Source organism: Nicotiana tomentosiformis, chromosome 11 (assembly GCF_000390325.3).
Source record: "Nicotiana tomentosiformis chromosome 11, ASM39032v3, whole genome shotgun sequence".
NCBI lineage: Eukaryota > Viridiplantae > Streptophyta > Magnoliopsida > Solanales > Solanaceae > Nicotiana > Nicotiana tomentosiformis.
In genome coordinates, this window is record NC_090822.1 from 119935512 (window position 1) to 119953871 (window position 18360).

General features: G+C 34.4%; 1 protein-coding gene across 1 annotated transcript; it reads left to right on the forward strand.

The window, feature by feature from the left end:
* Positions 1 to 13703: 13703 nt before the first annotated feature.
* On the forward strand, positions 13704 to 17009 carry LOC138900849 (heat stress transcription factor B-4b-like). The gene is made up of 2 exons (XM_070188480.1): positions 13704 to 14008; positions 16286 to 17009. Exons 1-2 carry the CDS (start codon positions 13769 to 13771, stop codon positions 16793 to 16795), a joined length of 750 nt encoding a protein of 249 aa, XP_070044581.1. The 5' UTR covers positions 13704 to 13768; the 3' UTR covers positions 16796 to 17009.
* The last annotated feature ends 1351 nt before the right edge of the window (positions 17010 to 18360 follow it).

Here is an 18360-nt window from a genome sequence, read left to right on the forward strand (position 1 = left end):
TTAATATCTTTATCTGAAAATTCACAATGTATATATATATATATATATATATATATATATATATATATATATATATATATATATATATATATATATTAATTAAACAAAGAATACAATTTACACAAGTAATTCATGCTTTGAGTCCTAAACTACTCGGACTTTAGCATTAATAGTAGCTACGCAGGGACTCTCGTCACCTCGTGCGTATGTAGCCCCCCGCAATTATCAATAATTATTCAATTTAATCCCTATGAGGTAATTTCTCCCTCACAAGATTAGACAAGAGACTTACCTCGTCTTGCTCCAATTTAATCCACTATAAGGCCTTTTCCACGATAATCCAACTCTGTCTGGCTCGAATCTAGCCAAAATAATTTGATACAATCACTAAAAATTATAGGAATCAATTCTATAAGAAAACACTATATTTTAAATAAAAATCCCGAAATTAATTAAAAAGTCATCCGTGGGGCCCACATCTTGAAATCCGGCAAAAGTTATGAAATCCGACAATCCATTCAATTACGAGTCCAACCATACAAATTTCACCAAATTCTGACATCAACTCGACCCTTAAATCTTCAATTAAAGTCTTTGAAGATTTCAACCCAACCCAATCGGTATTTGATCATAACTTCTTGTAGGAATATCCGAATGACGAACGGTTAAAAGCGTTAGAAACTAGACTCGAAGATATTTCATTTGATAGGTATCACATAATGCCAAAATACATATGTAGATATTCTCGTTCAAAGTTGAGTCTTATGCGAACTCACTTGAAACTTTAATCTTATGAAATTTCCAACTTCTACATTCGATGCCGAAACCTATCGAATAAAGTCTGATTGACCTCAAATTTTACACACAAGTCATAAATGACATAACATAGCTAAGAAAATTTTTGGAACAGGATTTCGACTCCGATATCAAAAAGTCAACACCTCGGTCAAACTTTCAAACTTAAATTCTTGTTTTTAGCCATTTCAAGCCTAATTTAACTACGGACTTCCAAATAAAATTTCGAACACGCTCCTAAGTCCAAAATCACCATTCGGAGCTGTTGGAATCATTAAAATTCTATTTCGGGGTCGTTTTCACATAATTAGATATCCGGTCACTATTTGAACTTAAATATTTTAATTTTTCATCAAAATTCCATATCTCTGTTTAGGGACCTCGGAATTTGATTTCGGGTATATGCCCAAGTCCCAAATCATCATACGGACCTACCGAAACTGCCAAAACACTGATCCAAATCTGTTTGCTCAAAATATTGACCAAAGTCAAACTTCGCCTTTTAAAGCCAACTTAAGGAACCAAGTGTTCCGATTTCAACCCAAACACTTCCAAATCCCGAACCAACCATCCCCATAAGACATAAATCATTTAAAGAACATACTGGAAGTTTTATTTAGGGGAAGGGTATTCTAAAAGTCAAAAATGACCGGTTGGGTCGTTACATTCTCTCCCACTTAAATATACGTTCGTCCTCGAACATGCTAAGGAGCGTTCTAGAGTTATCCAAAATTATTGTTTAACACCTCGTGCACCTACCCGTGCTACCACACCTAGTTGAGCACATTAACTCGATCCAATCTTAAAATTCTCCCATTTATTTAAGCAAATAAGCCTTAGAGCACAATTCTAACATCCAGAATTCTCCACCATGCCTGTCTCCAACCTATGAATGTCATATCAATCACTACACGATGCACTAATACATGATTGCATACCTTTGTTGAATTTAGACCATGCACCGCATCATTCACATGATTATAATAATATCCTCTGATAACAATAGCCAAAATTTTACGAATTTGATGTTCACAACACACCTCATGATACATATAAGTCATGTTCCAACTCTTGAAATTCTTCCACGATGGAAGAAATGTGTAGAAATTCATAATCAACTGCGGAGTCAACAATTATTGAGTTTCTCCTTATGACAAGAACCATTGCCTCATTATAACCAAATAATGGTATTTGCTCTTTATTACACTCCATATAATCTGATCGCACAGATCCAAAATCCAATAATCTCGTCTCACCAAGTATAAGCTGCTCATGCAATAAACCACCTCAGACACGACTCGATTGCGATACAAAAAAAAAGCCTCATATGATGCCACGATGAGCTAATAAGCTACGGACTCGATTGCGATACATAAGAAAAACGAACTCTGGAAAGGATTACTCAACCCACGTGACTAATTAGACAACTGAAAAGGTGTCATGAACCTTCCTCAAAAAATGGGACACAAACACACAAAATAGAATATATGGGACTATACTCAACATCACACTGTTGCGATATACAACCCGATCCAAACAATATACCTGTGGCGGCGTGCCACCCGATCCGCACATAAAGAATCTATAAGGAAATACTTACCGAGCTAGAATGTTCATTACTACAAAATATCCGAATATCGGACATAAGCACGCTAAGTGCATAATACCATCCCTGGAAGGACCGACATCGCCATACGCTACAAAACTCAAGCACAACTAAGGTGCGACATATAATCTGAATCCCGAGAGCCATCCTGCTCACATAACACCATCGCTCTGCGACCTCAACACATAAGAAATTTATCAAGCCGTTTCATAACTCACACGGCACAATATAGTATTACCTGAAATAACCGACGACGAAACAACATCCGATGTCCGAATACTCCTCCATAGGGAGCTTTTATGCTAAAATGAACACATCCGGCCTGATATAGAGCCCGTATTCATATTTAAATCCATCCACAGACCTCAAGCTGATTCTGAGGTCTAGGCTAATAACCTTTCAAGGATACATAATAAACCCTTTTCCCATAACACACAAGAATAGCCGTCATAATCGGAACAAACTTTCACAGTCCACAACCAAATGAACCAAGCGCCCTCCAGGCATAAATTCTCGAATCAGCGATATTACCACAATCTTCATACTTGGTTTCAATATTCACTCAATCAAGTGACTATACGTCACTCTTACATAATATTTCCGTGAGACATGCTCCCACGACCTTCCACACCAGGTAACAAGTCTGCACATTCATGCTACTGGTTACACAAAATGCTGTAAAGCATATCAAGAATCCACAAATCAATACACAAGGTCCCTTACACCTGACATCGACCTTAGATGATGCCAAAAACAATACCATCTTACTTTAAACATTAAATACCTTTCCTTCTCATCCGAGCTCATAACATCCTTGTCAACACCGAACCGAAATCTTAAATCCTCAACTTTCGAATCCCATGCTACTTAGTGCACTTAATCACGCCAATGCGCAGGAGTACAAGAATTTCAACATAACTCCCAAACCACTAAATAGGGTAAACACTTCATCATATAGAAACCTTCTTCTTAACTCATTTCAAGAGAACCATTGCAACACGTGGCTGAATTCCCATATCCGTAGAAAATACCGGCCTTAGGTAGTGGTCTAAACCACCATAACTCTTCTGGGATCCCTCTACACATAACATGTCATAATACTTGAATTTCTCTAAAATAAAATCAATTACGGCGGTCGTCAAGCCTCGCACGTACTGCCACAAATCACATGCATAATTCAATGCGCTGAAGGAACTGATCATTGCCACCATCGTGCCGATTCAACCATTGTGAGCTGATCCGTCTTTTCTCAATTTACTCTCAACTTGCCTTAGAAATAATAATAGTTCCATTCATTACATCACGAACTCAAATCCGCACTCATCCCAAGTGACCTTATTTCAGGAGACCACGCTATTTCAAAACCCACTAATTATCTCATATCCCTTCTTGTGCGCACTTTTTACATCTTCAACTGGTACACCCATTCTGATACTTCTTTTATGAATCTGAAGTTATTTTCTTCCGTTCTTACAATGCTACACCACAACCTGAAGATAACGTAGAGTACTCTAAGCCCCGTTTCATAATCTGCTGCAAAAGCTCGATACTCAACCATACTATAGACTCGAGATCCTTAGACACCACACTTTAATTTTTTTTTTTTGAATCCACTAGGACCGTTATTGAGAGTCACTTGCTCTGACTTGTTCCCAAACATGATCAATTCCAAGGCCCTGCTAGCACATGAACACTTTATCAAGGAAACATCCGACTATTTCACTTTCCTGTGCATTACATCTACACGAAGCATAAACTCTGAGTCTTCCAAAAATCTGAATATGAATTAATAAGGCCAAATATGGCGCACATTCCTCAAATACTTTGCTCAAATTACCACAGATGTTTTCTTTCCTTAGTTGCAATGACCCACTAATACACCGATAACCAGAAACCGCACAAGTTGACACTACGCAATCCAATCATAGATGGTGGGGCTTTCCCACTTAGCTTGAAGCTACAATTATAACATTTTGGAATCCACCGAGATTCTTTCTTCATCGTTGACATGATCCTGCACACGCAACTCGCCAAATTTCTCGGAATCCTTCTATTAACCTTTAATAAACACTCCGAACCACTATCCATATTTACATATTAAATATCTTATCGGGTAGCCAGTAAAATTCTTCGCAGAAGCTTTGTCAACACCACGCGACCGCTAACCTGCTCACAGGAGATAACCCACCCGTGGAAATTACATGCCGACATATGCCAATGCCACTGCACTGGGTGCAAATATTATGAAATCAGTAGATCATCCTGAGTCCAGGCTCATTCACCAGCTGCACCAGTCTGTTCATGCCTCACGGACGTCAACTAGAGGTGCGACAATACCTTCCAATCCAAAGTCATGTTGTATCCTTCTTCATATCAAGAAACTCCCTCATGTTGTATCCAATCTTCCTCAATATAGCAGCTAATATTGCAACTTAAGTCCGTAGACCTAGTCATTGTCCATTCTACATCCCAAATCACACCAAACATTCCTCAAGACGTGTAATCATCCTACCACGTAACCCATGTGCTGCCTTAGCACTCTCCCACTTTGGTCAACCATTTCCTTTAAGCAACTACTCTGCTTCTGTTTTCTTACACTTGGCCTTTTCGGAGCCTAACCATCGCAAGACACCTACCACATGTCCTTCCTCATCCTTCGCTGCCCAGTTGTTGTTTTAACTCAAAATCCATCTCTATAGCACTTGAACCAATAGCTCGTTACCAGCTTTAAACCTTTCTGACGATCATTCTTCTTGAGACATCAACACTAGAAATGATGCTTCGATCCTGAATCACTGCACACCATGATCTCTAACGACTGCTTCCTCTATACCAATTCCTAACACCCCGTCATAAAGGCGAGTTGAAGAAAATCATAACACTGGCAAACCTTAACGCATTTTACAAGGCGATGACACTACATCAAAATTGAGAACTCTACCACACTCGAAAATATCAAGCTTCGTTACTCCATCAACCCCAAACCTGAACATTCATAGTCCGATTTTCTTTTCTCCGCTGGAATTAAAACATGGAACCTTTGAATCATGTACTGAGAAAACCTTCTTTCAAGTCGTTTACTGCCCCGACACATAGATGGGCATTTTACCATTTCATAAATACGGTGCGATAACAACACACGAATCGTCATAACAATCAATGCCAAATCTCAAAACCTTAGGTAGTACTGATACTTAATTTGAAATGACAGAGCGGCCTTTCGCAAGGCGACGACAATAGCCCAATTAATTACACAGGGAGAAGCATCTTGTACTACATCTGTAGTACCATTAAAAATTTCCTCAATCCCCAATTTATAACAAGCGCTTCACGTCGCATAAGATTGAATATGAAGGAAATGTAGGCATAAGCCTCAAATGAATTGAATCGGACGATGAGGAATCAAAAAGGGAAGTATTCCTAACAGCCCTGTAGACTCTCGAGGATAAGCACAGACGTCTCTGTACCGATCCGCAAGACTCTACTAGACTTTCTCATGACTTGTGAGACCTACGTGAACCTAGTGCTCTGATACCATGTTGTCACAACCCAATTTGACCTATAGGTCGTGATGGCGCCCAACACTACAGCTAGGCAAGCCAACTGATAAATCAAACATATATTGATTAAACTTTTAATCCAAAAAAATCATAAAATACCAAATTCTATCAATGTGTGTGCCAAGACCCGGTGTCACAAGTGCATGAGCATCTAGTAGATTATACAAAACTTCAAATACTGTCTGAAATGAAATAGACAGAATATAAATATAAGAAGAGACACTGGTAACTGCAGAACGACTCAGAAAGGCAGTTCACCACTATGCCTCGGGACGGCGTGGATATGTGATGATAGGTCCTCCACTAGTACCTATCTCAGATCCTGCACAAAAAGTGTAGCAATTGTAGTATGAGTACGTAAACAACGTGTACCCAGCAAGTATCAAGCCTAATTTCGAAGTGGTAGAGACGAGATGGCTGACTGTGACACTCACTATGGGTCAATAATAATAATTAAAATAAACTAGAATATTTAAATCAGCATGAGTCACAGAATATAACACTAATTTATTTAACCAACAGAAATAATTAAATTCTTTCAAAATGCAACAATTCTCAATATATATATATATATATATATATATATATATTAAATTCTTCAATTTCAATAAAAATTCCAATTTATCAAATAACTTTACAAGCTGCAAATTTCAATTCAATTTTAATAAATTTTTAATTTATCAAATAGCTTTACAAGCTGCAATTCAATTTCAATGAATTTTCAATTTATCAAATATCTTTACAAGCTGCAAATTTCAATTCAATTTCAATAAATTTTCAATTTATCAAATAGCTTTACAAGCTGCAATTCAATTTCAATGAATTTCCAATTTATCAAATAGCTTTATAAGCTGCAAATTTCAATTCAATTTCAATAAATTTCCAATTTATCAAATAGCTTTACAAGCTGCAAATTTCAATTCAATTTCAATAAATTTCCAATTTATCAAATAGCTTTACAAGCTGCAATTCAATTTTAATAAATTTTCAATTTATCAAATAACTTTACAAGCTGCAATAAACCGTCAAAGTATCGTGTAATTATTATTATTATTAAGCACGATTTCTGCCGAGGACGTACGGCCCAATCCAGAGTGTCGTGTACACTGCCGAGGGACGTGCGGCGCGATCCATAGATGCATCTATCCTGCCGAGGCGTTCGGCCCGCTCCACAAGAAAGGAGAGTATATATATTAAGAGATAAATTCGGGAGGAAGAATAATTTCTTTTAATAATTAATTAATTTAAACAGAAAATCAAGCATATAAGGTTTCTATCCTTTAATATCTTTATCTGAAAATTCATAATGTATTGATATATATATATATATATATATATATATATATATATATATATATATATATATATATATATATATATATATATATATATATATATATATATATATATCAATTAATATTAATTAAATAAAGAATACAATTTACACAAGTAATTCATGCTTTGAGTCCTGAACTACCCGGACTTTAGCATTAATAGTAGCTACGTACGGACTCTCGTCACCTTGTGCGTACGTAGCCCCCCGCAATTATCAATAATTATTCAATTTAATCCCTATGAGGTAATTTCCCCCTCACAAGATTAAACAAGAGACTTACCTCGTCTTGCTCCAATTTAATCCACTATAAGGCATTTTTCACGATAATCCAACTTTGTCTGGTTCGAATCTAGCCAAAATAATTTGATACAATCACTAAAAATTATAGGAATCAATTCTATAAGAAAATACTACATTTTTAATAAAAATTCCGAAATTAATTAAAAAGTCGTCTGTGGGGCCCACATCTCGAAATCCGACAAAAGTTATAAAATCCGATAACACATTCAATTACGAGTCCAACCATATAAATTTCACCAAATTCCGACATCAACTCGACCTTTAAATCTTCAATTAAAGTCTTTGAAGATTTCTTCCATTTTCAACCCAATCTATACCCATTTGAACTCAACAATCTTTCCATAAACCTTATTGATATGTAAAAATAATACTATTACACCCAAGAATCATACTCTTAATTACCCATCTTTACCCAAACTCGAAATTGAAGACTAGGGATTAGAACCTTACCTCTTGGGTGAAGATCTTGTGATATTTCCTTGTTGGATTTCAAAGCTTGAACAAGATCTTGATGAACAAAGTACTTGAGCTTCTTCCTCTCTCTAGAACACTCTCCCTTCTCTCTAAAAATATCAGATTTTTGCTCCAAAATGAGCTTCAAGACTTATTTATCGAAGTTGGGTCGGGTTATAACAATAGAAGAATGGATACTCCAAAGATTCCGGACCAGGCTACAGACCTGGCCTCGCCAGGCTAAAGCCTGGTTAAGCTTGGCTTTTGGCTGGCCTCGCAAGGCTAAAGCCTGGTATTACACCTGGCCTCGCCAGGCTAAATCCTGGTCTTATACCAGGCCTCGCCAGGCAAAAGCCTGGTCTTACACCTGGCCTTGCGAGCTCTGTAGCGAGCTACAGGACAGCCTTTCGGTATTTGATCATAACTTCTTGTAGGAATGTCTGAATGACGAACGGTTAAAAGCGTTAGAAACTAGACTCGAAGATATTTTATTTGATAGGTAGATCATCACATAACCCCATATATATATAGATATTCTTGTTCAAAGTTGGGTCTTATGCGAACTCACTTGAAACTTTAGTCTTATGAAATTTCCAACTTCTACATTCGGTGCCGAAACCTATCGAATCAAGTCCGATTGACCTCAAATTTTACACACAAGTCATAAATGACATAACGGAGCTAAGAAAATTTTTGGAACTGGATTCCGACTCCGATATCAAAAAGTCAACACCTCGGTCAAACTTTCAAACTTAAATTCTTGTTTTTAGCCATTTCAAGCCTAATTTAACTACGGACTTTCAAATAAAATTCCGAACACGCTCCTAAGTCCAAAATCACCATACGGAACTGTTGGAATCATCAAAATTCTATTCCGGAGTCGTTTTCACATAATTAGACATCCGGTCACTATTTGAACTTAAATATTTTAATTTTTCATCAAAATTCTATATCTTTGTTTAGGGACCTCGGAATTTGATTCCGGGTATACGTCCAAGTCCCAAATCACCATACGGACCTACCGAAACTGCCAAAATACTGATCCAAATCTGTTTTCTCAAAATATTGACCAAAGTCAAACTTCGCCTTTTAAAGCCAACTTAAGGAACCAAGTGTTCCGATTTCAACCCAAACACTTCCAAATCCCGAACCAACCATCCCCATAAGTCTTAAATCATTTAAAGAACATACTGAAAGTTTTATTTAGGGAAAGGGGGTTCTAAAAGTCAAAACGACCAGTTGGATCGTTACAATACATGATGATCAACTTCATATAATACACAATAAATAGACCCACTAAATTTTACGGTATGTATATGATTGAAAAATAAATAAAATTTTAAACCAATTTAATTTATTACAAGAAGAGAAATAAGTGCATTGGTAATTAAAAAATAATTATGAATAATTTGTATAGTCTAGTAACTTTAACATTTACATCAATAGTAATTTTTGAAAATAATGGAGCAAGAAGAACAACAAGTGATTTAAATAAAAAGAATTTGGGAGATTTTGAATTATTTAACAGATCAAGTGATATTTTTAAAAGTTTGCTAATTGTAAGGGTAAATTTGGTCCGATAATCTCAGTTTAGTTTGTTCTCTATGATTTTTGAAAATATGAGTACTTTATGGGATAAGAGGTCTGGTGATTGCCATAGATTGTTGTCCGCGGAATATGTGATAGTTTTTCCACATCTTTCAATTTATTCAGAAAATCATAAGGTAACAATGCAGTTTTTCCCATATTATTTTTTTTTAATTAATATTTATGTATGAAGCTATTAGAGAAAAGGGAGATCCAATTGGTCAAGAGGTCATTCGATATGAATATGCAACATTATACTGTGAACTCTAATATACTACTAGAAATCCGGTAAAAACCGATCAAAAAAACCGACCAACGTTGGTCAGTAATGGCCAAAAACCGACCAAAACGCGACCATTTACGTGTGGACGGTATTTTTGTGGTCGGAAAGGAATACCGACCAACGGTCAATTAAATTCAAAAAAAAAATATTGCAAAAAAAAAACCAACCAAAGTTGGTCGGTATTTTAATTATGTAAAAAAAAGATTCACCATCTGGGAATCGAACCGGGGTCTGTACTGTTGCAGGATACTATTTTACTACTAGACCATTGGTACATTTTGTTTTAAGACTGTCTTTTATTTGATTTATACTCTTTAATTGTATTTTCGCACGAAAATAACCGACCAAAGTTGGTCGGTTTTATTAAAAAGTAAAATTACCGACCAAAGTTGGTCGGTTTTTTTAAATGACCCGCCGAATTAACCGACCAATTTTGGTCGATTTTTTTAATATTAATTTTTATTTATATTAATTGAAAAACCAACCAAAGTTGGTCGGTTTCTTGAAACATAAATTTCGCGGGACTCAAAAATAGTTTCCCGCATTTTTGCATCAAAGAAAACCGACCAAAGTTGGTCGGTTTCGTAAAAAAAAAAAATTAAAAAAAAAATATTTTGAAAAACCGACCAACTTTGGTCGGTTTTTTTACCGACCAAAGTTGGTCGGTCGACCTTGGTCGGTTTTTGCCGAATTTCTAGTAGTGTATATGCGGACATAATTTTTAACGTTCTTCAAGTAAAAAATTAATAATTCAAGCGTTCAAGCTTTAAGTGGAGAATCACGTTTGATAGGGAGAACGTTATTTTCAAAGTAAAACTTTCTAGCGCGAATGCGAATTAATCAGTACTCCCCAAATGTATTTAGTTAAAAAATATGTTCAAACCATTAATTTTCATCTTTTAAACCGAATGTAAACTCGAGTTTTACTTTTTACAGAAAGGAAAAACTATAGTTTAGTCCAAGAACTTGCCAAACCATAGAACTTTTTCATTCACGGGTATGCCTTGGACTAAGGAAAAATAAAAGTTAGGAATGTTCCTACAACTAGATCTGTAGATTATAACATAAGGTGATTATAATAAAAAATTAGAGACTTTTTAACTAAAGAACAAAGCTTTTTAAAAAAGAATTATTTAAGAAAACCATCAAAAGAGGCACCCCTAACATGCGTTCTCTGAAATTTTAGTGTCAATCTCTGATCTTTAGATTCTAATCAATGTAATGGTCAGTTAAAGAATTAATAATTTTATGTTGAACTTTTATGAGAAATTTTTTAAAAGTTAAAGGACTTTAATACACCTCTTTATAAAGAATGAAGTTTAAAATTCTTGTATCTTTTTCTCTTATTTTTATTATATCTGAACATGAACAATATACGAGGAGTTAAAAGATAAGAGATCAGTCACGAAACCAGAATTTTCACTAAGAGAAATCAAAATAAAAAAAAAATTATACAAAGAAGTTAAAGAGATTTAATATATAGTATATATACATAATTTCTTTTTACCTATCTATACATTATAATTTTCTGGCAAAGAAGTGTCAATTAATACATCTTTTAAGTCGTCAAAAGTAGTTACAACTACCGATTTATTAAAATGATCATATTTAGTTATTAACTCTACTTCTTTTCCTTTTAATTTTTTCTATTAATTGGGGGATCAAGAAAGAGGAAAAAATAAGGGGATAGTAAGAATTGAATCCGCACCAATTGTATGGGATACTTTCATCGGTTTTACTTATTAAATCGATTTTATTTCGTACATGAAAATATTTCTGTTGTGTTTCAAATAAATAGTAAATACTAAAAGTTTGATATATTTCAGGAAAAACATGTCATTTTCCCCACTAAATATCTATAACTCAAATAATGGAATATGTTTAAATATTAAGCAAGCTCCACTAAAATTAAATAATACTAACATCTTTTTAGTTTAAAATTATATTCGTATAAGTTATAGAGGCAGAATTAACTTGTAAAAATCTAAGGGCGTATGTGAACCTAATAGCTTTTGTCCAGATCATATATGTGTATTAAGAAATTTACTAAATATCTCTAAATATTTGGATGTAAATTCAATTATTTAGCTTGATATCGTTATAAAAACTCAAAAATATTAAATCTTTAATCCGCTCTTGATAATTTGTACTTGTAAAAGTTACAAAGCTTGATAGCCACAGAAAATCCTTTTTAGGAAGATTTGAGCATGAAACGACAGACTTAGTTTTCAATTAGATATTGTTATTATTAGAAGATAAGCTCAATGGCCAAAATAATACACTTGGGCACAAAAAATTAGAGAAAGTATTAAACTCCTAGCTTTAATATGAAATCACAGATTAAAAGTGATTTGACCAATTTGACTTCTGAAAAAATAACTTATTATATACAACAAAAACTGAGGGTTCAGTATATGTTACTCAAACCAAAAGGCAAAATGGAAAAAATATTGTTTAAATAGTTAGTTCATTTATTGGATCTCATTATATACCAAATCTAAGCGACATAAATATAATACTGACAAGGTTCATATGCCTTTCTTGATGTTATAAACATTAGAAATGAGTAAAGAGGAACTAATTTCAAGTGGCAAAGAACTTGCTTCTAGGTTAATAGTGTAATTATTTTTTTATATTATTAGATTATCAACTAAAAGACAACTACAAGTAATACGTATAATAAGTGAAATCATTTACCTAAAAACTAAAACAGACTAACATATTATGTTCTCTTGTTTGGATGATTGTTACATGTTGTGTTGTATCGTATTATTATTTTAAATATAATATTTGTGTTGATTGTTATTTATTGTATCGTATCGTTAAATCTATTGTTACATAACGGCGAAAAGTGCGGCCACTTTATGGAACGATCAATTTGGTGTGGTCGTGTCGTTACCTTATTTTTTCCTCTCATCTTGCCCTTCCTTATTGTTAAATAATCCTATTTTATCTTTTACCCTACCTTTTAATATAATAATTCTACATTGTACCTTAATTTTTTCTTTATAATATTGCAACTTTATTCTTAATATTGTTAGTGCATGACTTCATGAAACGACGACAAAAAATAAAAATATTATATACATCAAAATGATATAGTATATTACAATACAATACTATACGATATATTATGAAACGATACTTAACAACCATCCAAACAAGCCGGTAATTCCCAACTTGAAGACAAATTAAACAAAAGTTTATTTTCTGTCTACTGACAGTAAGTGGCGGAGCCAGGATTTCATTAAGGGGGGGAGGGGGATGAAAATATAAAGAAATAAACTCACCAAGAAGTTAAAGAGTGTCAATACATAGTATATATACATATTATTTTTTAAAATACGTAGCTCCACGGTTAATTTTCCGACAAAGGGGACACCCCTTGAGTGCATGTGGCTCCGCCACCACTAACAATCTAACACGCTGTATAATTTTTTTAAATCTTCAAATTATATCAATGATCTCCAACAATAGATAATTTTATGTAATGCCTAATTTGATTTAAAAAAAAATTATATATGACATACTTTAACAAAATACTGATAACATAGACATAAATTACAATGCCAATCTAAACACGGTAAAAGCTTATCATACTAATTTACATGGTTGAGTCATAAATTAAGGTGAGAATGCATATTAATTAAGAATATGTGTGAAAATATGTATCGTACTGTATTTATTAAATTGATGTAAATATGGAGTGCGGTAAAATAATTTTACCCTATAAATACTCACATGTGCACATGCAACTACAACATAAGCACACACTAAGAAGGGATAGGAGACATTCTTTTTCTTCCTTAAAAAACAAATTTCTTTCTTAATTAAATAGTTTATCCTTAATGTCTTCTTCAGAGATGATTTTCACAGTCCAAGATTGTCAAAGGGCAATAATGGCTGCACCATTCTTGACAAAAACATACCAATTAGTAGATGATCAAAGTAGTAATCACATTGTTTCATGGGGTGAAAATGACACTACTTTTGTTGTTTGGAAACCTCCTCAGTTTGCTAAGGATCTTCTTCCCAACTACTTTAAACACAACAATTTCTCCAGCTTCGTTAGGCAGCTCAATACTTATGTAAGTATTTTTTTCTTTTTTGGGGTCTTTTGTGATCTCTTAAACTTTTTTGAACAGTAAGTCTATCGGAAATAATCTCTCTATTTAGGAGTAAAGTTTGTGTACACTTTACTATTCCTGACCCCACTTGTGGGATTATACTGGGTATGTTGTTGTTGTCGGGGCGGAGCTAGAAGCCCGACTACGGGTTTGGACGAACCCAGTACTTTTTGCTCAAATTGTATATTTATGTTAAGAAATTCATTATAAATGGACAAATATTAAATTTAGAATCCAGTTGTTAGTATTTGACGTCGTTATTCCAAAATTTAGAACCCATAAAGCTGAAATCCTGGTTCTGCCTCTGATTGTTGTTGTTGTTGTTGTTGTTGTCGTCGTCGTTGTTGTTATTGTTATTGTTTTGTGTTCTCTCAACCTTACCAAAAAATTAAATGGAGTTCTTTGTTTTTCCCCATCTTCTTTGACTTACTATATATTAAGTGTTGATTGAAGGAGATATATGAAACATTTGATGAGAGTGTGTAGATTAACAGTGAGAGTGAACTCAAATTTGGGAACTCAAAAAATAAAATAAATCTTCCCTATCCCCGTTAGGAGAGACGAATTTAGGATTCAAAATCAGTGTATCCAACATAAATGTGATCTCATAATATATACCTTTTGAAATTTTAGGTTTAGGTTAGAAACAGTCTCTCTGTCCTCCCACTCGCTAAGTTTATTGTTGTTGTGGGTTTGTTGTTGCTATAGTTGAGCGCATAGAATCCTCTCTAGATATGTCTACCTATTGAAAGGGTATTTATATGAGGAATATTTTCTTTTTTAATCTTCTTTGAATTTCTCATTGAACGACGAGCTTAGAGAGTTGGAGAAAATAATGGTTGATCATTTTAAATTAGACTAGAGAAGAATTTTATTTTTTGCTTTGTGTTACTTGACCTTAGAAAAAAATCTATCTTTTGCTTTGTGTTACTTGACTTTAGATGAGCACTGTTAATTTGTTCAAAGAATAGGTGAAACTTAGACCATATTATAAAAATGTAGCTAAGAATCCCAAATTAAAAAAAAAAAAAGTACAGCCAAAATCAACTCCGTTATCCAAGATTGGATATTTTGGTTTTTTAGTTTCCCATCCGGTGTCCGATACCTACATTGGGGTCCGACTAAATTCGAATTCGCGCTGGAAGTCCCATATTGGGGGGTAAAACGCTCCCTAACAAAGACGACTCTATACCCAGAGACTCGAACCCTAGACCTCTGGTTAAGGATAAAAGAGTACTTACCACTCTACCACAACTTTGTTGGTAAGGGTGTTCAAACTTAAAAAAAGTAAAAAATATTCTCCGATATAGGGTGTTCAATATATGTTATATACCTCTAAAACCTAAAATTTTACTTACATACGCAATATAATTTTTCGACCAAGGGTTGTCAATTGACTACCTTGATAGGTTGTAGCTTTACCATTGCTAATAGTAGAAAGAGTTTACACTATAAGTATAATTATTATCGTTTTTTATTTGATTATCATCTAATTAATATTTATCACGAACATTCTTTTAGAGTTACTTTATAATAATGTGATTATATATTTTTTTACGTCATTTAATGCATAAACTCGTTTCATGGATCATTTTCTTTGGTCTACAAATATCAAGGGGAAAAGAAACACCTTTTGGCTGGAGTAACTTTTTTAGTAGGCGTTTGGACATAAAAATTATTATAATTATTAAAAAAAGTAGTATTTGTAGGTAAGTTAAAAAATAGTATTTGAAATTTGAAATTATATTTGAATATGTATTTCACTTGAAAAAACGTTGCAGTTTGTGAGTGATGAAAAAAAATTAAAATTTTTGAAAAAGTGATTTTTGAAAAACTCATTTTCGATTTTTTTCAAAAACTTGCAAAATTTTACGGACAAACATATTTTTGAAAAATAAAACGAAAAAAGAAATTTTTTTTATGGACAAATGCTTACTTAATAAGCCAACTTATGCCCCTAAAGATTATGGTGGAACTTATAGGTTCTCTTTATCTTTTATCAAAAGGTTTCGAATTAAGCCTTGAGAATATATATTTTTTATATGGAGCATTTTCTCCTTTAACGGTCCTTACACGGCCCGAACTCAAATTATTGGACTCCAAACCAGGTAAGGGACACTAGGTGAAAAATAAAAATAAAAACCCATAATTTTAGAAATGTACACTTTATATCTAAAACCCTTGCCTTATTATGGAGTATCAAATTTCTATTTTTCATTCCTTGTTTTTATTTTTCAGGGATTTAAGAAGATAGTTCCAGATAGATGGGAGTATGCAAATGAAAATTTCAAAAAAGGACAAAAACAATTACTTTGTGAGATCCAAAGAAGAAAGACTACACCTCAACAACAATTACACCATTTGAAACCCTACCATGAAAATATCACAAAAACCATATTCTATCAGCCAGAAACACAAAATAACCCTAGTACTGATGATATCCTTTTGTTAACACTCACACAAGACAATCAAAGGCTGAGGAAGAGAAACAATTTACTATTATCTGAACTCGCTCACATGAAGAATCTTTACAACGACATTATTTATTTCATTCAGAACCATGTCAAACCCGTCGATCAGAAGTCTCGTTTGCTTTCACTTAATGGAGGTCTGAGTCTAAGAGTTAACGATCATCGCCGTGATCAACAAGTAAATATTGAAGATGAAGAGCCAAAGAGTATTAGTGTAAAGTTGCTCGGAGTGAGTTTATGTGGGAAGAAGAGATTGCACCATCAAATGATTGATTAAGAAGTATTAGAATGTTAATTAGTGAATATTGTTTTATGGAACAATAGTGTAGATAGAACTTAGCTTATTAGATCAAATTAGTTGTCCAGTGCACGAAGTATTTCGCGTTCAGGCAGAATTCGAGAAAGGCCCGTACTCCAAAAGTGTGATATAGACAGTTTACCCTAATGCAAGTATTAATAGCTGCTTCCACATGTCGAACCCGTGACCTATATGTAACACGAAAATAATTTATCATTGCTCCAAGGCTCCACTTCACCAAATCTTTTCAAATATATGTTGATTTTCTTTAATTAACTTATTAGTTAGTTTCTTTACTTCCACATCAACTGCTTAATGCTCCTAAATCCTAATTATCTTCTCCCTTGCTTTATTCTTTTGTACTTCAAATTAAGTTCTGATACTGAATCTTCAATGTGCTAAGTTTGACTTCGGTCAACATTTTTAGAAAATGACCCCGTAATAGAATTTTGATGATTCTAACAGCTTCATATGGTGATTTTGGATTTAGGAGCATGATCGAAATTTTATTTGGAAGTTCGTAATGAAATTAGGCTTGAAATGGCTAAAATAGGAATTTAAAGTTTGAAAGTTTGACCGGGGAGTTGACTTTTTGATACCGGAGTCGGAATCCAGTTCTGAAAATTTTTATAGCTCCGTTATGTAATTTATGACTTGTGTGTAAAATTTGAGGTCAATCGGAGTTGATTTGATAAGTTCCGACATAGAATGTAGAAGTTGAAAACTCTTAGTTTCATTAAGCTTGAATTGGGGTATGATTCATGGTTTTAGCGTTGTTTGATGTGATTTAGAGGTTCGAATAAGTTCGTATGATGTTTTAGGACTTATTGGTATATTTGGTTGAGGTCCCGAGGGCCTCGGGTGAGTTTCGGATGATTAACGGATCAAAAGTTGGACCTAAAAAGTTGCTGCAATTTTCTCTTCTGCTACATATTTTGGGCTATGATCGAGCTTCAGATCGAGCCTCAGATCGAGCCCCAGATATCGAGCCCACGATCGAGGCCTGAGTCGAAGCCAGGGACGAGGCTCAGTATCGAAGCCTCGATCGAAGGCAAGGCTCGAGGGCATGATTGAAGGTAAGGCTCGAGGGCTAGGATCGAGACCCATGCTCGATGCCCTGATCGAAGGCTCAAGCTCGATGCAATGCTTGAGGCTATGATCGAAGGCCCAACCTCGATACTCTGATCGAGGCCATGACCATGTCCTTGAGATCGAGCTCCTTGATCGAACTCCCTGAGACCGAGCTCATTGATCGAACTCCCTGAGACCGAGCTCCCTGAGATCGAGCTCCCGAGATCGAGCTCCCATGATCGAGCTCCTTGATCGAACTGGGCAGAGCTGTAAGTTATAAAAACAGAGGATATTCGTCCCATATGCCATTTTTGGCGAATTTGAGCTTGAGCAGAGACGACTTTTGGCATATTTTTAAGGAAAAAATATTGGGGTAAGTGATTCTAACTCGAATTTGGTCTACATATACAAGTATATCATTGTTTTCACAATTTAATTAGTGTTTTGAGATTTGAAATTTGAAAAAGTTTAGA